Here is a 22,771-nt window from a genome sequence, read left to right as displayed (position 1 = left end):
GCAGGTAAAGGCTTTATGCTAAGCTAAGTAGCTTCTTATTTAGACTACAAACATGAGAGCTGTCAGCCTCGGCGTGAAAAGGAGGGTGTCTGAGGTTTCCTGAGGATGTGAGAGAGGGTCAGTGTTGAGACTGGACGAGATGTATTTAAAAACTTTATTAGAAACAGAGAGCTCATTGAGCGCCACACACTCCTCTGTGGGTGGGTGTGTATTTACAGTCGTCGCTCTCAAACCGCCGCTAACAAACGATCACATAGAAAACAAACAGAGTTGATGATACAAAGAGCCGTTAAAAATGGTAGAAATCATTCTTTACAGGCTGAAAACGTTGTGCTCTCATCCACACCGACCTTTAATCTTTTCTCAGAGCTTTATTTACAACACAAAGAAACAACACAGCCGTCTGACACACAGCCACAGAGACAAAAACCACGGAAGAAGAAACAACAGGAAATAGTGCAGCAGAACTCTAGTAGAGAGGGGGACGTACAGACGGATGATCAAATCAGCCAGAGAAGAAGAAAAACGCTGAAATATTACCAATGAAGAAGAAAAAAAGACTCACAGTCAAAGTGACATTCTGCTGAGTCATGTTTCAGACTCGCTCTTTAAATAAAATCGACTCCTTAAAGAATCCATTCATGAGTCAGTTTATCGTTTCAAACACAAAGATGGTAAATAAAAACGCCATGGTCGACTTTAACCTTGTTAATGAGGTTTCCCGAGTCCCACTGAAAACAGATTTCATATCTGATGAGATTCAACTCGCCGCTCTTCCATGTTCACCCGCCTGTAACTGACCTACTCTTTAATAGAAACACCCGTGTGTGGAAGCCCTGAGCATACAAACGCATTCTCCTGATATCGACCACGTTCATCTCGAAGTTGTTATGTCGAGGAAACGATTGAGAATCAGAGAAGTTTCTGTTCAGGCAGTTAAACGCCGTCTCGCCTGTTACTCTGCAGCCCGTTTAACGTCTTATTCCTATTTGATCCGTTGGCCCTCGATGACGGTCGAAGGTTGTGCTCAAGCTGTAATGCAGCCTTCTGCCACTAGCTGGAGCTGCAGCTCTGGTAAAGGGGCCCCTACTCCTCGCTCTACTACCCTGATGTTAACGAGCTCAGCACGTCGAGTTCAACCGGAGCGACGAATCACAGCTCAGGTGTGAGGACTGGAGGTGCTAACACTGCGAACGTTAGCCTTACTCTGTGACATCATTAACCTGTTTTAAATACCTTAAGTCTGAATTTAAAGTCACATTGATCGACAGAGAAACACTGACATTCAAATGAAAGATTTCTTTAAATAAACAAACTTAAATCGTGGTTACGAAACACGCAGAGAAATTAAACGTTTGGATACATGTCCACTCAGGGCTTCTGTAGTTTGGAAACTCCAAAAAAACAAATACTGATCCTCGACAACGAATGATGGGACATTCATCTTTGTCAGTTATTTTGTTAAAATTAGAAAGTTTACCGACTTCGTCTGCAGGTTCTCTCCATCACCACCGACGCCGTTTTCTAACGTTCAGGACGTTTCCATTGTTCAAATAAAAACACGTCGTCTCGTCAGGCTGAACGTTCGACTTCAATTGTTTTTAGTTTCATCGTTTTTATTGTTTCCTGGCAGAAAAGATCCTCCAAACACACACACTCAAACAGTCTCTCTCTCACACACACACACACACACACTACCCGAATAAATAAACTTCATTTGAATTATTTCAACAAAAAAAAAAAAAACGTCCACCTCTCTCCCCTCCCTCCCTCCCTCTTCACTTTTTTGATTTTATATCTGTATATTTATCTAAATAAAATCTGATTCTGTAGAAAAAGGACAAAAACTTGTTTTTTTCTGTTTTCTTAAAAAAGTTCTTGAATGAAAAAAAGAGAAAAATAATTTGCATAAAGACGTTTGCTGCTGCTTCCTGTTTGTCAAACCTTACAGGAAGTAAACAGACTTATTTTGAAATCAGGATGATGTAAAGACGATCTCTGTGGCGGCGAGTAGAAGGCTGGTTTCAGTGTCCTCAAACAGGAAGTCAGTCCATAGCTGAGGGGGTGGGGCTTGTGCCCCTGTCAGTCTGAGCTCAGTCTCTGACCTGGAGGTTTCTCCAATCATGACCTCAGTGCAGGCAGAGTGGGCGGAGTCTGTGGAATGACAGGGCTGATCAGGAGTGGGCAGGGCCTTTAGTGGGCGTGTTATCACCTGCACTCCACAGCGACGGTGTTCTGCGTGGGCGAGGCCGAGGAAGGACTCATCCCGGTGTCTGAGGAGCCCGAGGAGGTGGAGGCGGTGGTGTTAGACACTGAGGGGGGATGAATAAACAACTCTCATGAGAATTTACCTGAATACTACTGAACCTGTGTCAGGTGGTTTCCCAGCATGCACTGCGTCTCCTACCTTCTCTCTCCTTCTTCTTTAGTCTCTTCCTGCGCCGGTCAATGGACGCCACCTCAGACTTCAGGGTCATGTAGTACTTCCTGATCTCCTGCAGCTTGTCCTGCAGGAAGGAGATCCTCTCTGTGCTGGACATGGAGTCCAGCTCGTCTGTGGGGGGAGACAGGAGGGGGGAGGGGGGGGGGGGGGGGGGGGGGTCAGACTGACTGTCCCATACGGAGAAGACGTTTGAATAACGATAACGAAGATGGCGGACGTTGTTACCGAGCTGGAAGGTCCACTTGTAGGTCCTCTGAGGAGAGAAGGGTTGTTTGTCTTTACTGTGAGACGATGGAGACGACAGGCCGGGACAACGAGACTTTGGAGACTTCTGGGACAGAGATGAGACCCGGGACTGGTCCTCGCTGTCACTGCTGTGCCCTGTGGAGGGGTCAGAGGACCAGAAGACTACATCAGTAAACATTTGGGTTGGTCCATTTGTTCTTTGCTTTGAACCAGGAACATGTGTGTGTGCGCTGTGAACCAGGAACCTGTGTGTGTGCGCTGTGAACCAGGAACGCGTGTGTGTGCGCTGTGAACCAGGAACGCGTGTGTGTGCGCTGTGAACCAGGAACGCGTGTGTGTGCGCTGTGAACCAGGAACGCGTGTGTGTGTGTGAGCTGTGAACCAGGAACGTGTGTGTGTGTGTGCGCTCTGAACCAGGAACATGTGTGTGTGCGCGCTCTGAACCAGGAACACGTGTGTGCGCTCTGAAGCAGGAACATGTGTGTGTGCGCTCTGAACCAGGAACACGTGTGTGTGTGTGTGTGTGCGCTCTGAACCAGGAACACGTGTGTGTGTGTGCGCTCTGAACCAGGAACACGTGTGTGTGTGCGCTGTGAACCAGGAACATGTGTGTGTGCGCTCTGAACCAGGAACGTGTGTGTGTGCACTGTGAACCAGGAACGTGTGTGTGTGCGCTGTGAACCAGGAACATGTGTGTGTGCGCTCTGAACCAGGAACGTGTGTGTGTGTGTGCGCTCTGAACCAGGAACATGTGTGTGTGCGCGCTCTGAACCAGGAACACGTGTGTGTGTGTGCGCTCTGAACCAGGAATGTGTGTGTGTGTGTGTGTGCTCTGAACCAGGAACATGTGTGTGTGCGCGCTCTGAACCAGGAACATGTGTGTGTGCGCGCTCTGAGCCATGAACATGTGTGTGTGCGCTCTGAACCAGGAACGTGTGTGTGTGTGCGCTCTGAACCAGGAACATGTGTGTGTGTGCGCTCTGAACCAGGAACGTGTGTGTGCGCGCGTCTTTTATTTAACAAACAGATTAATACCACAAATAAAACATGATCTCCTCTGCAGGTTTACACTAACATGAAGGAGGCATGACAGTGACATCAACATGACATCATCAGCTCACCTGCTCCGTTCTTGTCCGCCTTCCCAGGTGTGTGCGCTCGTTTCTGGTTACGTTTGTGTTTCTTGGTTGTCGGGCTCGAGTTTACATCAATCACCCTCTTCTGACCTGAGAGTCAACATCACACAGGTTAACATCAACCGACCAATCACAGGCCTCCAAATCCACAGAACAATCACAGGCCTCCATAACAACAACACAAAGAAGTGAGAAGGAGGACAGGCCAACAAGTGAGGAGGTGAAGAGCAAGTCTCTGGTCTTACCTCTGTCCTTGGCGTCCTGCAGGGACAGCAGGGAGGTGGAGGAGGAGGCGCTGCCATCAAATCCTGGGCTGGAGTCTCCTTCCTGCTCCCTCCTCCCCCCTCCTCTCTCCTCCTCTGCAGCGCTCCTGGCTGGGTGGAGCTCCTCAGGGGAGGAGCTGGGAGCGGTGGCCGGCAGGAAGGGCCTAACCTGAGGCTGGGGGAGGTGGGGGGACTGGGAGGAGGGGAGAGAGGTGTTGAGAAGAGGAGGCAGAGTGGGAGGAACTTGTTGCGGCTCCCTCATCATCAGGAGGAGGTGCTCTGGGGGGGTAGAAGGCTTCTCCTTCTCATCAGGGTCATCCAGGTCCACCTCGTGGCAGACCAGAGCCTCAGGGCCAATCTGAGGCTCTGCCTCCTCGGAGGGGGCAGGGCCATGAGCCTCCACAGCAGGTTCTGGCATCCCAGCATGCACCTCTGACTCCTTTGTAATTCCGCCAGTCAGTCGCTCCCCTGACACCTCCTTCAGAGTCTCTTCAGCCAGACTGGGCCACTCCTCTGTCTTCACCGTGCTCCTCCTCTCAGACTCCTCCCTCCGCAGGGGGGAAAGTGTCTTTGGTGACGTGCTGGGGGCCATCTTGGACGCTGCAGGGGGAGTTTTGGGGGACGCGGCCTCCTCCTGCCTCCTTTCGGGGCGCAGCTTCTTCTCGGCTGTTCGCTGGTCTGCTGCTTTACGTTTCTGCGCAGAGCTCCTCTCCTCAAGTAACCCCGCCTCCTCCTCCTCAGAGGCGGAGTCAGTGTCAGAGTCTGCGGGGGGAGACTCAGGGGGAAGGCGCTGGGTAGGGAGGCAGTGGAGGACCACCATTGGCTCATCCTGCCTCTTCAGGACACCACGAGGAGGAGATGACACTGCTGCCATGTTGGAGGGGCTAACATGTTGGGCAGGGCTAAGAGTGCAGAGGGGTGTTCTGGGCGGAGTTTCAGAGCCCGTCTCTCGGATGTTCGACCTACGACCTTTGAGCCTCGGGGAGGACAAAGGAGTTGACCTGTTGTCCTCCTCCTCTGCAGGAGCTGACAGAGGAGACGATACCGGCGGTGTCTTTTCCGGAGATGACTTGTGTTTGTCAGCAGCGGAAGGAGACATCTTATTGGTTCTGTCAGGGAGGGGGGACGCCCTTCGGGGGGACGTCTTAATGACCACTTCCTGTCTAGGAGACATCTTGCTGCTCTCGTGGACGGACAGTGTCCTGGTGACTCCCTCCTGCAGAGGCGACGTTCCTGCCTCCTTTTCTGAGTGAACAGGTAACTTGGCAGGTTCCACTGAAGGCTCCTCCCCCTCGTCTGCCTCCTTCTTCATTGATTGGCTCAGGAATTTGTCCTGAGGCATGCTGGGAGACTGAGGCTCTGAGGCAGCAGGAAGTTGACCTGCTGTTCCCGTGGCAAGAGTGTTTTCATTGTCAACGGTTGGAATGATGTTCTCACATGCCTCCTCCTCTTCCTCTTCCTCTTCCTGCTGGTGGCTGGGTGGGGCTTCAACCCTCCCTCTCCATGGCGACGGCTTCTTATCGTCAGGCGTGTCTTCTGATTCACTGTCATCAGTTGAGTTCCCAGACTCCTCTGCATGAAACAGATGCTGTGTTAGTTACTGTATGGATCAAAGAAGGGAAACGGGAACATGACGAGGATTATTTCTCACCATTGGACGCTCGGTCTGAGTCGTACATCCCCGACGTTCTCCGTGTTCTCCTGCGAGGAGTGTCTGCAGGGGGAGGAGTTTATTTAAAAGTTAACAAAAATGAACATGACCCAAAGTAATAACTCTTCTGAGCATGGTCAGTGTGTCTTACTGTCTCCGTTGGACATGCTGGACGCCGTCTCAGACCTGCTCCTGCCGTTGGAACGTCCCTCTGTGCTGGGCGTTTTTGAAACACTGCGTCCTGGGAGGCCTGTGGGTGGGGTCCTGGTCTGAGGTCGACCTCGCTTCGCTCCCGGCGGCTTCACCGCCATAGTCGGTGTCTTCTCATCGTCTCGCTCCTTCTCTGACTCCTCCTTGTTCTGTTGGAGACAAAGAGGAGTTATTAATCAAACTGCAGAAGACACGACTGCCATCACTCTGCAGGCCTGCTTGGTTACCATGCCAACCAAAAAATAAATCCTAGGTCTTTTATTGTTTCAATGAACGCAAACTCCTGCACACGTTGAAAGTGTCCAACATACATTGAATATATCCGATCGTCTCTGACAGCACTTTTTGATTCTATTAATTTTTCATATTTAAGAATTATCATAAAACATTAACCGTATCAACCATGTTGAGCGCCTGACCAGGTAGACGTGATGAGGGTCAGGGGTTACCCAGAGAGGCGTGTTAAACCTGCTGACGGTGAAATGTGGAGCTGCTCACCTTGCCCTTCTTTCTCTGTCTCTTCTTTGTCCCTTTCTCCGGGGGCCAGATAATCCGGTCAGCCTTCACCCACTCATCGTACCTGAGGATCACACACACACACACCTGGGTCAACACAGGCCCCGCCTCCAGCTCACCCGAACTCCTCCTCCAGCACAGACGCTCACCTGACGTTCCAGCCGTAGTAATGAACAAGGTAGAACTGCTCTCCGTTGTCCACATCCGTCTTCTTGATGTGAGCCTCGTAGATCTTCTGAGTCTTTCCCCGGCCGTACTTAACCCTCACCTTGGTCCCCGCCAGAGAGTCCTCATCCTCCTCGCCTTCACTCCTGACACACACACACACCATCCATGAATAGTGTTAAACACATTACCGGCCTGAGTTTAGTCTTGATGGTTTCCTGTCTTCACTCTGACAGCAGATTCGCAGATTCACATATTCAGTGTTTTTGACTGAAACACGGGTTCAGAGACTAAACATATGAAACTTACAAAAACTTTCTGTATTGATGTTCAAAATCAGACTGAAGGACTTTTCTGATAGGACGTGCTGTGTTCACCGCAGAGTAGGGGGTTGAGCAGAAGGGGAGCTCTCACACGGGCAAATCATCGGCACGTTGCTAGGTGACAGAAACGATAGTCTGGAAAGTAGCTTGTTGGATGTGCAGTGTTTTTGTTTCTGTCAACTCTTCAGTAGAAACCTCTCTCCTGCTGAGGAGACGAGCAGTGAAGAAGTAGAAGAGGGCGTGGCTTCATGAAATCCTCAGAACACGACAGGATGTGGGAGTTTAGGCTCCTCTAGGAGCTGCAGCTCTATAACGAGCGATTCACCCGACCTTAACTCCTATTGGACACGTGGCGGCTGTGGCTCAGTTGGTACAGTCGTCGCCTCTCAACCGGAAGGTCGAGGGTTCGATCCCCAGCTGAGCAACATGTCCGATGTGTCCTTGGGCAAGACACTTAACCCTGAATTGCTCCCGCTGCATCAGTGTGTGAAAGGGTATGAATGGGTGGGTGTGACAGGCGGTGTAAAAGCGCTTTGAGTAGTCGGAAGACTAGAAAAGTGCTATATAAGCTCATGTCCATTTACGTGGAGGTGACGTCACAGAGCGCTGCGCCCAAGTTGAATATGTTTTAACTTACGCACAGCGTGCACAGACTGCAAATGTGACGTGCTGCACAGACAATCAAAGGGTTTGAGAGTGGCGAGCAGGTTTGTCGTTTGTGATGTAACATCAGGACAATCTGAGCTCGGAGAGAACTTCAACTGGTCTCTCCCTCAATGCAGTCTTCGTATATCAGAGTTTATTTTAAATACATCACACAGGTTTATGAGTCTCACCTTTCTCCTCTCCTCCTCTCCATCTCATCCTCCTCATCCTCATCTTCATCATCATCATCATCCTCCTCAGAGCCTCTCTCCGAGTCCTCCATTCTCCTGTGGCTGCGTCTCCTCATCTCCCTCTGCTCCTCACTGTTATCTCCTCCTCTCTTCTCTGGTCTGGATGGAAACTCCCTGTCTGCCTTCACCAGACTCCCCACACACCTCCTCCTCCCCCCCTGAAACACACACACACACACACACAAGGTCACACATCATATCTGTACAGGAACCGTATCCGTCAGTTGAAGGGGGGAAAAAAGGGGAGCAGCTTCATGTCATGAGGAGACACAGGAGAAGACAGAGATGGCATTGAGGAGGAGAAAAAAAAGTGAGGTAACAGAAGGGAAAAGACAGGAGGAGGACAAACAGGAGGACAAACGAGGAGAAACAGGAGGGGAAAAGGGGGGAGAAACGGGAGTAAAGGTTTTCTCACCCTTGGGGACAACTGTCTCTCCTTCACCTCCTCCTTTTCACTCTCACTCTCTGACTCCACCTCCTCCATCTTGTCATCCACATGCTCCACCTTTAATTCTGGCGAGCAGGACTCTTTTAGCTCCACCCCAGCCTGCCTTAGATTGGCTGGACTGGTGGGAGGGCGGGGGTTGTTATGATGGATGGTCCTGAAGGCGATGGAGGCGGAACGACAGTACTCCTCGAAACCGTACAGGTACCTGAAGACGGCAGATACATGGTCATTAAAGCAGGGGCTGATGGGAAATGGAGTGCGAGTCTGACCCGTCTGAGTCTTTGATACATTCTACAGATGTTCAGAGATTCACAGGATCCTTGAATTTAATTCATTGAATGAATCTCAGGTATCTTTCAGGTGAGTTCTTACTTCTTGTAGGCCGTCTTCACGTTGTAGGACGCTGCAGAGTTCAGGATGGGGATCCCCAGATCCATGTAGACCTGCTTCCACACGGTCCCTGACTCAATCTAAACACACACACAGGGTCAGCAAAGCCAACAGGAAGTGACGTTACAGGCGTTTATGACGATCAGGTCTCTCACCTTGTGGCAGCCTCCCTGTTGATAAACCAGTCTGAAGAGTTTGAACAGGTTCAGGTCTTTGTAACCCAGCACAGGGGGCTTGTTGATCGGGGTCCCTGAGGGACAGAAAAACAGTAAACAGTGAGACAGACAGACAGAGAGGTAAACAGTGAGACAGACAGGTAAACAGTCAGTCAGACAGACAGACAGACAGGTAAACAGTCAGTCAGACAGACAGACAGGTAAACAGTCAGACTGCAAGGTAAACAGTCAGTCAGACAGGTAAACAGTCAGACAGACAGGTAAACAGTCAGACAGACAGGTAAAAAGTCAGTCAGACAGACAAACAGTGAGACAGACAGGTAAACAGTCAGACAGACAGATAAACAGTGAGACAGACAGGTAAACAGTCAGTCAGACAGGTAAACAGTCAGACTGCAAGGTAAACAGTCAGTCAGACAGGTAAACAGTCAGACAGACAGGTAAACAGTCAGACAGACAGGTAAAAAGTCAGTCAGACAGACAAACAGTGAGACAGACAGGTAAACAGTCAGACAGACAGGTAAACAGTGAGACAGACAGGTAAACAGTGAGACAGACAAACAGTCAGTCAAACAGACATGTAAACAGTCAGACAGACAGGTAAACAGACAGACAGACAGACAAACAGTCAATCAGACAGACAGGTAAACAGTCAGACTGCAAGGTAAACAGTCAGTCAGACAGGTAAACAGTCAGACAGACAAAAAGTCAGTCAGACAGACACACAGTCAGACAGACAGGTAAACAGTCAGACAGACAAACAATCAGACAGACAGGTAAACAGTGAGACAGACAGGTAAACAGTGAGACAGACAAACAGTCAGTCAAACAGTAAGGTAAATAGACAGGTAAACAGTCAGACAGACAGGTAAACAGACAGACAAACAGTCAATCAGACAGACAGGTAAACAGTCAGACTGCAAGGTAAACAGTCAGTCAGACAGGTAAACAGTCAGACAGCAAGGTAAACAGTCAGTCAGACAGGTAAACAGTCAGACAGACAGGTAAACAGTGAGACAGACAGGTAAACAGACAAACAGTCAGTCAGACAGACAGGTAAACAGTCAGACTGCAAGGTAAACAGTCAGTCAGACAGACAGGTAAACAGTCAGTCAGACAGACAGACAGGTAAACAGTCAGACAGACAGGTAAAATGGTCAGTCAGACAGACAGGTAAACAGTGAGACAGACAGGTAAACAGTGAGACAGACAGGTAAACAGTCAGACAGACAGGTAAACAGACAGACAGGTAAACAGACAGACAGACAAACAGTCAGTCAGACAGGTAAACAGTCAGACAGCAAGGTAAACAGTCAGACAGCAAGGTAAACAGTCAGTCAGACAGACAGGTAAACAGTCAGACTGCAAGGTAAACAGTCAGTCAGACAGGTAAACAGTCAGTCAGACAGGTAGACAGTCAGTCAGACAGGTAAACAGTCAGACAGCAAGGTAAACAGTCAGACAGACAGGTAAACAGTCAGACTGCAAGGTAAACAGTCAGTCAGACAGGTAAACAGTCAGACAGCAAGGTAAACAGTCAGACAGACAGGTAAACAGTCAGACAGCAAGGTAAACAGTCAGTCAGACAGGTAAACAGTCAGACAGCAAGGTAAACAGTCAGTCAGACAGGTAAACAGTCAGACAGACAGGTAAACAGTCAGTCAGACAGGTAAACAGTCAGTCAGACATGTAAACAGTCAGACAGACAGGTAAACAGTCAGTCAGGCAGGTAAACAGTCAGACAGACAGGTAAACAGTCAGACAGACAGGTAAACAGTCAGACAGACAGGTAAACAGTGAGACAGACAGGTAAACAGTCAGACTGCAAGGTAAACAGTCAGTCAGACAGGTAAACAGTGAGACAGACAGGTAAACAATCAGACAGACAGGTAAACAATCAGACAGCAAGGTAAACAGTCAGTCAGACAGACAGGTAAACAGTCAGTCAGACAGACAGGTAAACAGTCAGACAGACAGGTAAAATGGTCAGTCAGACAGACAGGTAAACAGTCAGACAGACAGGTAAACAGTGAGACACAGGTAAACAATCAGACAGACAGGTAAACAGTGAGACAGACAGGTAAACAATCAGACAGACAGGTAAACAGTGAGACAGACAGGTAAACAGTCAGACAGAAAGGTAAACAGTCAGACAGACAGGTAAACAGACAGACAGACAGGTAAACAGACAGACAGGTAAACAGTCAGTCAGACAGCAAGGTAAACAGTCAGTCAAACAGGTAAACAGTCAGACAGCAAGGTAAACAGTCAGTCAGACAGACAGGTAAACAGTCAGACTGCAAGGTAAACAGTCAGTCAGACAGGTAAACAGTCAGACAGCAAGGTAAACAGTCAGTCAGACAGGTAAACAGTCAGTCAGACAGGTAGACAGTCAGTCAGACAGGTAAACAGTCAGACAGACAGGTAAACAGTCAGACAGCAAGGTAAACAGTCAGACTGCAAGGTAAACAGTCAGTCAGACAGGTAAACAGTCAGACAGCAAGGTAAACAGTCAGACAGACAGGTAAACAGTCAGACAGCAAGGTAAACAGTCAGTCAGACAGGTAAACAGTCAGACAGCAAGGTAAACAGTCAGTCAGACAGGTAAACAGTCAGACAGACAGGTAAACAGTCAGTCAGACAGGTAAACAGTCAGTCAGACATGTAAACAGTCAGACAGACAGGTAAACAGTCAGTCAGGCAGGTAAACAGTCAGACAGGTAAACAGTCAGACAGACAGGTAAACAGTCAGACAGCAAGGTAAACAGTCAGACAGCAAGGTAAACAGTCAGACAGACAGGTAAACAGTCAGACTGCTAAACAGTCAGACTGCAAGGTAAACAGTCAGTCAGACAGGTAAACAGTCAGACAGCAAGGTAAACAGTCAGTCAGACAGCAAGGTAAACAGTCAGTCAGACAGGTAAACAGTCAGTCAGACAGGTAAACAGTCAGTCAGACAGCAAGGTAAACAGTCAGACAGCAAGGTAAACAGTCAGTCAGACAGGTAAACAGTGACACACAGCATGTTTAAACAGACCTAACAGTCACTAAAGATGGAAGCACCAGTTCACAGGAAGTGTCAGAGAGAAGCTCTGAAACTGGGCGGGTGACCTCGGCCAGGGTTGAGGCTATCGCTAACCTGGCTGCTAAGAAAGATTCCAAACGGTCTCACTGTGTGACATTATCACAGAGTTAGAAGGAGTTTGAACTTCTTCCACTGTCACCCTGTCTGAACATGTAAGTGAACATGTGCTCCCTTCATGCAGCTGAGACTACAGAGAGACTGGATAAACCTGTTGGAGCTCTAATAGAGAGCACAAACCTCAACCTACACACTGTAACATTATCCTCTGGTACCTCACTGCAGTGTGTTTGCTTACAATGATTCAACACACATTTCACACAATCACATCTGCTTCAGTACAGAACAGGGGGACTGGTGTGCACCCCAACACTCACCTCTGTCCTCCATGAACTTGTAGAGCTGCTGCAGAAAGTGGTCTCTCTCCTCCGGATCCAGCTCCTCCTCCGGCTGACCAAAGGAACAGAGAGGCAGACAGGTGAGCAGACAGACAGGTGAGCATCTGAACACCACGCAGCAGCTTCAGTCACTCAAGTCTCACCTCTTCTTTCATGTGTTTCTTCTTTTTCTTCACCTCTTCATCATCCTCTTCTCCGTCACTCTCCTTCTCCTCCTCGTCCTCTTCATCACTGGAGGAGGAGTCCAGGATCTGACTCATGTCCATCTTCCACAAATCTGGAACCTCCCTGCTCTTCAAGAACGTCTGGGCTGCTAAAAAACCTGGAGGCAGGAGACAGAGGAGAAAGTTGGTGGGGGGGGGGGTTAGAGAAAAAGTTAAAGTATTAAAGGATGGAGGAGGAAAAATAAGAAAAATGATGAGAACAATCATTGGAAGATAAAAAAAGAGAAAGCAGTCAGTGTAGAGCTCTGACAGCTGAGTCAGGGCCTCCTGGTGCAATTGCTGTGTCTCACCTCTACTGCTGGAGAACTCGGACCTGATGATGCTGGAGGAGGTGACAGCGCGGACGTGTCTCCTCGCCACCGTGTAGCTGCAGGACAACAGGAGACAGGAAGCAGGAGAGTGAGGCTACTGTTCGGTTTAGAATCCAAGATCAATTCAATAAAGAAAAATAGAAAACTCACAACTTGGCGTCTCCGAAGGATCGGACCAGACACTGATCCCTCTTCACCACCAGCTCATCGTTACAGCTCGGAGACACCACCTGAGGGAGTGAACACACCTGAGTGACATCATCGCTCACAGCCAATCAAATCAGAGCCTGCACTCCGGGATGCGTGTGTGTGCGTGCTCACCAGGGCCAGGTACCAGCTGCCTGGCTGTTCATCCTCGTTCTCGATGCAGGATACTTTCCCCAACAGCTCGTCATTCAACCTCCTCCTGTCCTCCTCCTCATCCTCACTGGACGAAGACTCGTTCTCCTCATCAGCCCTGAGAGAGACAGAGACAGAGAGAGACACAGACGAACAGTTAGTATTCCTTTCTCTAGAGCTGTGCATCTTCACTCGTCTCAGTTTTCTATTATGTTTCTATGTCTTATAAATATGAACTCCTTTTGTATCATTTAAAAGGTTTGTGTGTGTTTAGTTGATTAGATGAGAGTATGATGTTATTAAGTCTCTGTGTTCTCTTCTCAGGATGTTGTATCTCTTAGCTGTGAGCTTTGTTCAGGGTTAGTTTTGTTTCTGTCCTTTTTATTTCAGACAAGTTGTGTTAAGTTGCTACTGCTGTAATGTAATGTTTCACATTAAAAGCACTTCAAGATACAGATTTGCAGCTGTTTTTATACTGGCTGTTTACATCCATCCCCGGCTGAAGCCTCAACCCCACTTAACGAGCTGGCGGATATCATTCATAAATATGAAAGCTCCCACCCTGAAGCAGTGATTATAGCAGCGGGAGATTTCAATCACTGTCTTCTTAAATCAGACCAATGTTAGAGCAACATAAAGGCTGCTTATCATTCCCTTCCATCATCGGTCCATTCTTCCATCACCCCCCTATGTACAGAGGAACAGATTAGTCAAACCGACTGGACGCTCTACTCAATGCTGGTCTAAAGTTGCTGAAACTCAACTACAAGGGTGTTTTGATGTCACTGACTGGTCTGTTTTTAAATCTGATGACCTGGAGGAATATTGTGATGCTGTCACTGGATATTGACTTCTGCATAGACCTGTATCCCCCGTCGGGTTGTTAAAGGGATACTTCACCCGTTGAAACATTAATCTGTATTGACATTGGGTCATATATGTAGTAGAAATGTGAAATAAATTCTGAAGTTGGTGCCTTCTTGACTGAGAAAAGGCAGAAAGTGTCTTTTTGGCTCACATGGGTGAAAGACACCAAATCCCAGAATGCACAGCACCGCAGGCCACTCCCACTAAGGTCCTCTTGGCCGCCGCTGGCGGCGGCCGACAGGCCGTTTTGGCAGCAGCCAAGACCGCTATGTTTATATTTTTTCACCATTATCAGCTTTCTCCATAGAGCCTGTTAGCATAGCTTCCAAGCAATATGGCAGACGTTAAGTTTGGATTCTGGGAGTGAGTTCCCACCTACCGATCTGTAATAGGTCTGTAGCTTCAGTGGTCGAAAATATGAGGAACTAGCGTTGTAATTTCACACCGCTAACCGCAACAGCTTACGATGATGCAAAATGACGATTTTTTGCGTCATCGGAGGCTCCTTTTCAGACTTACAAAGAAATACAAAGATTTCCCATCTCAGGGGAAAATGAGGGTGGGATGCACGACCATTCAAAAATACTACCAGGTTTCTAATGATACAAAGCTTAATGGGTGAAGTATCCCTATAAGCAACACTCCAACCAAAAGCCCTGGCTCAATAATGTTGTCAGACTTAAACTAAAGGGCCGTGCCACTGCTTTTAAATCTGGTGATGTCACTAGCTATAAGCTGGCCAGATACTTGCTGGAGTGGTCGATAAAAGCAGCTAAGCGCTCCTACGGAGAACGGATCGAGGGTCACTTCACTGGTAGCGACCCCCGTCGCATGTGGCAGGGTTTAAACACCATCTCTTCTTACAAACCCAGAAGCCACACTGCAGCTCACGGTCTTTCACTCCGAAATGAACTGAACACTTTTTACTCCAGATTTGATGCTGCAATCACTGAGGCTGCTGTATTCATCCCTTTCAATCCTAGTGACCAGAGAAAGCTGTCTGTGACACTACAGCAAGTCCAATCCACTTTGTCCCAGACCAAGCCTAAAAAAGCTGCCGGTCCCGACTATGAACACTTAGACAAGGGCAAATCCTATGTCAGGATACTTTTCATAGACTATAGTTCTGCTCTTAATACTATTATCCCTTCAAACTGCAGTGCCTTGGTTTGTGTGATGCTATCTGTGAATGGACTTTTAGTTTCTTGACTCAGAGACCTCAAAGAGTTCCAATCGGAGATCGTCTGTCTGAACTTGTTCTAAGCACTGGGTCACCGCAAGGCTGCATTCTAAGCCCATTGTTGTTCTCCTTGTGTACTTATGACTGTACTGCTTCACATCATAATAACTTTATCGTAAAATACTGTGACGATACTACGGTCATTGGTGTGACGAATCACACTACAGATCAAAACAAAACTGAGTCAGGTGGAGTGAGTTAAACAATCTAATCATAAACGTCTCCAACACCAAGGAGTCAGGGTCTTTTTCAAACCGGCCACTACACCCTCTCCCTACCCACTACCCCTGCGTCTGCGCGTCCTCGCGGAGGGTCCACCATATTAAGTTCGTCCCAAACCAATTAGCGGGGAGTGGTAGTGGGTTATAAAACCCTCCACCAGCGAGTCTGTACCGATGCCGACTTTCGGATCACGTGCAACGCCTATCGTGTCCGGTCGTCATGGATGAAGCAACCTGTGAGTTCCGCGCAAGTACCTAAACACTGCTCCAACTAAGATGCTAACAACTTAAAATATGTCTTGTATTGAGGATCAAATATATGTTTGTTTATTGTAAAGTGTTTTATATTTACAGGGACTGTTGCAAAAACAAAACAATATTAAATCATGTTGCAGAAAACTTTTCGCTGTTAATATTTGAAAAAGGGCTGGTTTGAAAAAGGGCCTTAGTCTTTGACTTCAGACGGGAAAGGGTGTCCCATCCTCCCATCATCATAAACGGCGAGGCAGTTGATATGGTGAATAGTTTTACATTCAATCAATATTGGAGATGCTTTTGAAAAATGGAGAGTGGTTAGAATGCAGAAAGGTTTACAGACCGATACAGAGCTGGCTAAACACTGAAGTTTCTACTGCTCCTTTAAAGAAATCGTTGTTTGAGCTCTTCAAATGGATTCAAATAGGTTGTATACATTTGAAGCGTCTGAAATGTGTTCACTGTGGGATCATTTTAATCAAACTAACAGCAGCTGCAGTTCATTATAAAATCAGATCCGTGATCATGACACACGTTTGTCTCTATATGAAGAGTAAACACTCACACGGCCTGGGACGAACGCCGTCCTCCTCGATTTGTCTTCTTACCGATGACCGGCGTGCCGAAGTGTTCGGGGTTGGTCAGCGGCAGCTGGTCCAACGTCTGAGTGGACAAGAAGACGATGATGTAAGATCTTAACATGTTGTGACGCCTTCATGGTGGAAGGATACAGAAAGTAGTCCCTCCCTCTGAGAGACACTTACCTCACTCTCTGCAAAATGTCTCTCTCCCTTCAGACACAGGGACGTACGACGAAGAGTCTTCTCATCTCCATCATCAAACACTGAAACACAAACATGGTTCAGTGAGGTCACTTCCTGTCCTGAGCTGCAGCCCTCATCAGTGAGTGAACTTTGATTCATATTATTAGAACTTGAATTTGTATAGCGCCTTTTTAATGACGTTTAGCTTTGACCGATTGTGGAGGGCCGACATTCTCACAGGCGTGACCTTTGACATGTAGTAAGAGGAGACTGAGTTGTGATCAGAGGACCGAGACAGCCTGCTGAGTCTTTAATATTTCATTTGAATTACATGTGAAATATCTGATCGATGCTGCGTTCAGGAGCTCCTCAGAAGCTCCGGTTTTCACATTTGGGAAGTCGTTCTTCAGACGTGTTTCAGTTTGTAAAGTCAGAATGCTGTAATAACAAAGAGAGTGGGCGTGACCTAAAAGAAGATATGTGAATGTTTTTGTTTCATGTTTAGGCTAAAAGTTGATGTGAAATCTTTGAATGAATAAAAAGTAACATTAATCATCTTTACGCTCCACGGGACGCCGAGTATGATGTCAAGGCAACAGGTAAATCACTTCTAAAGCCCTGTGTCCACCTGGTCTTTTTATCCAGGCAGAAAGGTGCTGGCTCTCCTCTCAGGTTGTGTGAGTTTCAGATACACCCTGTGACATCAGGAGGTGATCCGTCAGTGTGGACCAATCAGAGAGCAGGATCATAGACTCACCCACAGTGTAGAGGCTGGCGTCCGTCAGCTTACCGATGACGCCTTCACTGGACAGACCCTCGTTAGTCTTCACTTCCACAGTGGAGCCCACCTGAGAGAGCGCACCACACAGAGGCCATTTATTAATACTCATTACAGCCTCATCTCACTGTTACCATGGTAACACCTCATCATCATCACCGTCTTACCCTTAGAGGCCCTTTGACCTGGTCGTCCTGCACCACCTGGGAAGTGCTGTCACCTTTCAGGGTCACCTGCAGACACACAGAGAGGAGGAAGAGGAAGAAGAGGAAGAGGAGGAGGAGGACGACGACGAGAAAGAGGAGGTGGAGGAGGAAGAGGAGGAGTTATTTCACTGACCAATACACTCCATCTGAACCTCTCATCATTAACCTAGGTCATTAATCTAATTTCTGTAAAGACTCAGAAGGACAGACTGTAAGAGGCGTTACGTCATGAAAGAGTCCGGCAGAAGTTTTGTGTGACTACAATATAATCACGAGAGACAAGGGAGGACTGTAGTCATGGCGTTTTGTTTGTTTTAGGTACAGATCATCAGTGCAACTCTTTTCTGAAACTTGTATCCATATATCTACAATTGTATCTACTTTCCTCTATCCTACAACAACTTCCATGAAACTTTATTAACAACTGTCAACGCTCCGTCCCGATTTCACTCGTACAGTGTGAGCACACCGGCCGTACAGTGTGAGCACATAAATCTCAAGGTCTGGTCGGGCGTCGTAAACGATTCAGTCGTACAGTGTGAGCTGACATGCCACCCCGACTTTTATACAATCGGGGGACGATCGTACAGTGTGAGCCGGGCTTTACCCAGGGATAGACTCCTGCTGTGAGCTGCATATTTGAACAACCAGATCAGGAGGATTTCAGGAGCAGTCCTCCTGTTGTATCTAGAAATGTTCACAAGTGTGTACATGTAAAAACAATGTTAGAGAGTGGGTGGGGTGATGTTTTTATATCCTGCACCGGTGCCCCACAGTGGTGATCTCCGTACACATAATTAAAGAGCTTCATCGTGTTTCTGCTCATCAGTTTCTCTCTTTGACAGAGAATCTGTCAGACAACATGAAGCATCGATATGAAGGTCAAAATATTCCTCATATCGTCAGACTCTGTTCCTTCAGCTGCCTTCTTTCCACGTCATGTCCTTCCTGAGACGCCATGATGCAGACAAATATCCGCTCTCTGATTGGTCACTCACTCACTCACAGGAATAACGCACTGCAGCCTCGTCCAGCTGCTGATGTTCACTACAAACGTCTTCTATAATGTTAGTCCTGAGGACACCAGCTGTGTGTGTCCTCAGGTGTGACCCTGGAGTGTGTAGCACTTACCTTCACCTTCACCATGCGCTTCACAGTCTTGATCTTGGCCTCGCAGAAGGCTCCTCTGTACTTGGCACTGACATCCGTCCCCACTGTCAGGTAGGCAGGCTCGTCTGCTGCCTAAAACAATCACACACACACACACACACAACATCAGGACCCAAAGACTCCCAGCATGCACTGCAACAGATGAGCTGCAGCTCTCAGGTTTATAAACTTTGACATTAAATCATCCTTCAGACATAAGTTCTGCCTCTGTAGCATGTTTAGCTGTTAGCATTAGCAGCTCTGCCGGTTTGTCATCCACACTGACCCTGAATAAAATATGATGTTCTGTTATATAGACTTCATGGGCAGATACACCTTTAATAACTGTCAGGTTGTTGAAATGTCCCATGATGCCTCACTGCCGGGTGTCTGTTCGAATAGAGAAAGCTGAGAGAGCTCTTCAAAGATCTGATCATCAACATACATCTCAGTCTTTAGACGCCTCAATTTTAAGTCTGATCCCATTGAAACTAAAGACTAGTATTAATGGCAGTCAGAGGTCACCACAGACTATATATGATATGATTCTACTAAAAGTGGAATAAAATACATCTGTTTTATTACCATGGCAACAAAAACATTCATCGTTCATTTATGGTTTTTAATAACCAAACCGGTGACTAACTCGTTAAACTTCAGACTGATGAAGTGAATACTGTTTGAAGAAAGGTTTTTATGTTTTTAACTTTTCATTCTTTGGACCTTTTCTGTTCAGTTTACTTAGAATCCATGTTTGATGCAGCTCTGTTACCTCATGTTGGGGCGAAAGCCAACAACAGCAGAATAAAGTGAATCTGTGATATTAAAAAAAGTACTGGATCGACATTCAGAACGTTTGATTAATCTAGTTCAGTCAGTCTTATAAACACAGATTTGTTCGTTTTCCAACTCAGGAAACTTGTTTATCCCATGTGACATGAATGCAGGAAGAGTTCTCCCTCATAGTTCAGCTCAGAGAATAAAAATATAAAACATGATTGAGGTATGTGAGTGTCTTTGAAAGTCTGTGAGGGTCAGTGAGAGTCTGTTAAGGTCTGCTAGGGTCTGTTAAGGTCTGTGAGGGTCTGTGAGGGTCTGTTAAGATCTGTGAGAGTCTGTTAGGGTCTGTGAGAGTCTGTTAAGGTCTGTGAGAGTGTGAGAGTCTGTTAAGGTCTGTGAGAGTCTGTTAAGGTCTGTGAGAGTCTGTGAGAGTCTGTTACGGTCTGTGGGAGTCTGTTAGGGTCTGTTAAGGTCTGTGAGAGTCTGTCAAAGTCTGTGAGTGTCAGTGAGAGTCTGTTACGGTCTGTGGGAGTCTGTTAAGGTCTGTGAGAGTCTGTTAAGGTCTGTGAGAGTCTGTTAAGGTCTGTGAGTGTCAGTGAGAGTCTGTCACGGTCTGTGGGAGTCTGTTAGGGTCTGTGAGAGTCTGTTAGGGTCTGTGAGAGTCTGCTAGGGTCTGTGAGAGTCTGTTAAGGTCTGTGAGTGTCAGTGAGAGTCTGTTACGGTCTGTGAGGGTCTGTTAGTGTCAGTGAGAGTCTGTTACGGTCTGTGAGGGTCTGTAAAGGTCTGTGAGGGTCTGTTAAGGTCTGTGAGGGTCTGTTAAGGTCTGGAGTGGAGGTGACCATGACTCTGATTACCTGTAGATGATCCCATACTGCGTATTGATAAGAATATCTGTCTCAGACTGAATACAGAAAGGAATGATTGCTTTGTATAAAACAAAGATTTTTACATGATGGATGACTAACATGATGGACAGATCATCAATTATTGATACATAAACAGACTTCTGATGTCGGCCCTGATGGGATCACCCTGAGGATGAACAAACTGGTTAAGTGATACTAAAAACGACTCAATCAGTGTCTCTTTGTGTTGTCATGGTATCAAACCGGTATCAGTGTATTTAGATGAACATTACTATGTTATAAAACTTTATAAGTATGGGGTGGTGACACCTCTATCTGTGGTTGGTTTACAGACATGACCTGTAAACACTGTTGAGTCTTGTACTGGTCAGATCCCAGTAAAGGCAAGTTGAGAGCAGGATCTGTGAGCAGGTCAAACACTCACCTTCATCTCTCCGGTTATTTGAGGGAGTCCAGCTCGAAAGGATCCGGATCACTGAAACACACACGAGGACACATGAGAGCTTCATCAGGAGGCAGTGGACACACAGGGACAGGGTGTCAAACAATGCTAAGCTAACAAGCTAGCTGCTCACTTATGTTAGCTCTGGCATTCTTTCTGCCCCCCTCCCTCCCTCCTCCCCGGATCAGATCCAATATGTGGCACCAACAGCCAACTCCAACTCGCTCACAGCGTTCACTACACCCGGACATGGAGGGACTGTTTCAGAGAGCTGGGGGTTAAATATTAGCGGGTGTGAGGGGGGACACGGGGCGGCTGCGGGTGAGGAGAACATCGCGGTCTGAGGAGCGCTCCTTCCCGCTCCGCTCCTCTGAGTCACTCCGCCATCACAGCTCGCCATGTCAGCTCTGCTAGCTCTGCTAACTTCACCCCCCACCCCCCAAACCCGCCTGCTACACACCAGCAGCTGTGGGGGAGAACCAGTAACACATTACCGAGTCCCTGCACGAACAAAGTACAAACAGAAGCAGTTTAAAGCGGGGTGAGCTGGCGGAGGAGCGGGTCTTCACTCTCCGGTCCGGGGCTAAATGTAGCTAGTTTGCTAACTAGCGACAGAACAGCTAGTTTGTGATCATCTGGCGATTTAAAGCGTCGAGCACATTACAGCAGCTTCCGCTCGCAGGACGTACTAAGTTTCTACCGAACCAAGCGGGACGGTGTGACACTCGACGGAACAACCTCTGCTGTGGGTTTTTTTTTTTTTAATTGTGGCGTTTCTTCCACAAAGGCGCACAAGCTTCACATTTCTTCACTGCAAAAACAAGCCGACTGTCTGCCATTCAATCCCCAGCCTGCTCGCTACAACAGCGGCTAACTGCGACCATCCCGGCCCGACTGTGACACCCGCCCCCCGGCTCCGAGTCCCGCAACCGCCGCAGATTATCCCCGGTTTCGGTTTTAGCTCTGTTCGGGCACATTTAGATGGATTTTATACTCACATACTCGGACGCGGCTGCTTCCCCTCTCACTCGCTGTGAAGCGATACACGAACAACAAGCTGTTGAGCCCCGAGCTCTGTTTCCTGGTCTCTGATTGGCTGTGGTGACAGCGGTGGTCGAAATTGAGTATTCCGATTGGCTGAGTGATTCCTCGATTATTATTGGACATACCTCTTCTTGCTTCGCAGTTGGGTGATACGAACGCGGCGCCACGAGGGAAATGACGCCATCTGCTGAACAATTGTCCAATAAGAGGTGAGTTGGAAGAAAAACCCGCCACCCGAGATCTTCATTGGCCTCGCTCACTTTGTTCCCAACAGCGGCGCGTCCCTATTGGTTGAGCGGGCTTCCTTGTCTGTAATGACGCGGCAGGAAGCCCTGCCCGGATACGTGCCGGAGAGCTGCAAACCAAACCCTATTCAAAAAATCTTCAATTATTTGACATCGTTTATTGACAGGACAATAAACTCTGTTAAAAGCAGTTTAGAAAACATGAACATTACTTTAATATTTGCTCACAAAGCAGAAGTCATCATAAAAAGTTCAACATTAACACCGGTTTACCACTGCGTGTCAATGACAATAACTGGAAAGAGAGGTCAAACACAGAACTAAAGTTTAATTTGTGTTATTAAAAGCTCTCTTTTATACATGACAGGTATGCCGAAGGTTAATGATGATATCCTGACGCAGCTTAATGATCCTATTTTTTTTCCCATCACATAAATAACTCGACTACGACCGCTGTAAACACTGAGTAGACATGTTTTTAAATTAGGTTCCGTGGTGCCGCTTCTATACGTGAGACGTCACGTATCGGAGCTTGTGTTGAAGCAGGCACCACAACAAAACGCTCCACTGAAGTTTTAAAGACTCAGACGGTCAGTGAAGGAGCCGATCTGAGACCTGAGGGCGGAGGTCAGGCGGTAAACACACCGTTAAAAAGCATCACCGAGACTAACGGCGGGGTTAGCTGAAGACGCTCTGT

At 47.6% G+C, this 22,771-nt stretch overlaps 1 protein-coding gene across 2 annotated transcripts; it reads right to left on the bottom strand.

Annotated features, from left to right (window-relative positions):
- Nucleotides 1-140: 140 nt before the first annotated feature.
- arid4a (AT-rich interactive domain 4A) lies at nt 141-21,926 on the bottom strand. 2 transcript variants are annotated; one of them, XM_061063764.1, is made up of 25 exons: nt 21,784-21,926; nt 20,768-20,818; nt 18,680-18,790; nt 17,510-17,575; nt 17,322-17,412; nt 16,565-16,644; nt 16,366-16,463; nt 13,200-13,335; nt 13,029-13,108; nt 12,858-12,934; nt 12,487-12,665; nt 12,323-12,395; nt 8,843-8,937; nt 8,670-8,767; nt 8,267-8,502; nt 7,790-8,006; nt 6,615-6,776; nt 6,448-6,529; nt 5,891-6,098; nt 5,740-5,802; nt 4,071-5,660; nt 3,811-3,915; nt 2,669-2,824; nt 2,408-2,554; nt 141-2,312 (listed from the first exon to the last, which is right to left on the bottom strand). In XM_061063764.1, exons 2-25 carry the CDS (start codon nt 20,771-20,773, stop codon nt 2,209-2,211), a joined length of 4,260 nt encoding a protein of 1,419 aa, XP_060919747.1. In that variant the 5' UTR covers nt 20,774-20,818; nt 21,784-21,926; the 3' UTR covers nt 141-2,208. The 2 variants fall into 2 exon arrangements, with proteins under 2 accessions (XP_060919747.1, XP_060919748.1); XM_061063765.1 differs by having other exon boundaries at nt 21,788-21,835.
- Nucleotides 21,927-22,771: the final 845 nt, after the last annotated feature.

The sequence above is a fragment of the Labrus mixtus genome, chromosome 18, assembly GCF_963584025.1.
Source record: "Labrus mixtus chromosome 18, fLabMix1.1, whole genome shotgun sequence".
In the NCBI taxonomy this organism is placed as follows: domain Eukaryota; kingdom Metazoa; phylum Chordata; class Actinopteri; order Labriformes; family Labridae; genus Labrus; species Labrus mixtus.
Note: the sequence above shows the minus strand (reverse complement) of the source record. Positions and strands in the feature narration are given on the sequence as shown.

What these genes read in the sequence shown, in the direction of transcription:
- arid4a (XM_061063764.1), bottom strand. An exon ending in TACTACGGCTGGAACGTCAG is followed by an intron (nt 6,530 to 6,614) that starts GTGAGCGTCTGT and finishes TGTGATCCTCAG; the next exon opens with GTACGATGAGTGGGTGAAGG. An exon ending in GACAGAGAAAGAAGGGCAAG is followed by an intron (nt 6,099 to 6,447) that starts GTGAGCAGCTCC and finishes TGTCTCCAACAG; the next exon opens with AACAAGGAGGAGTCAGAGAA.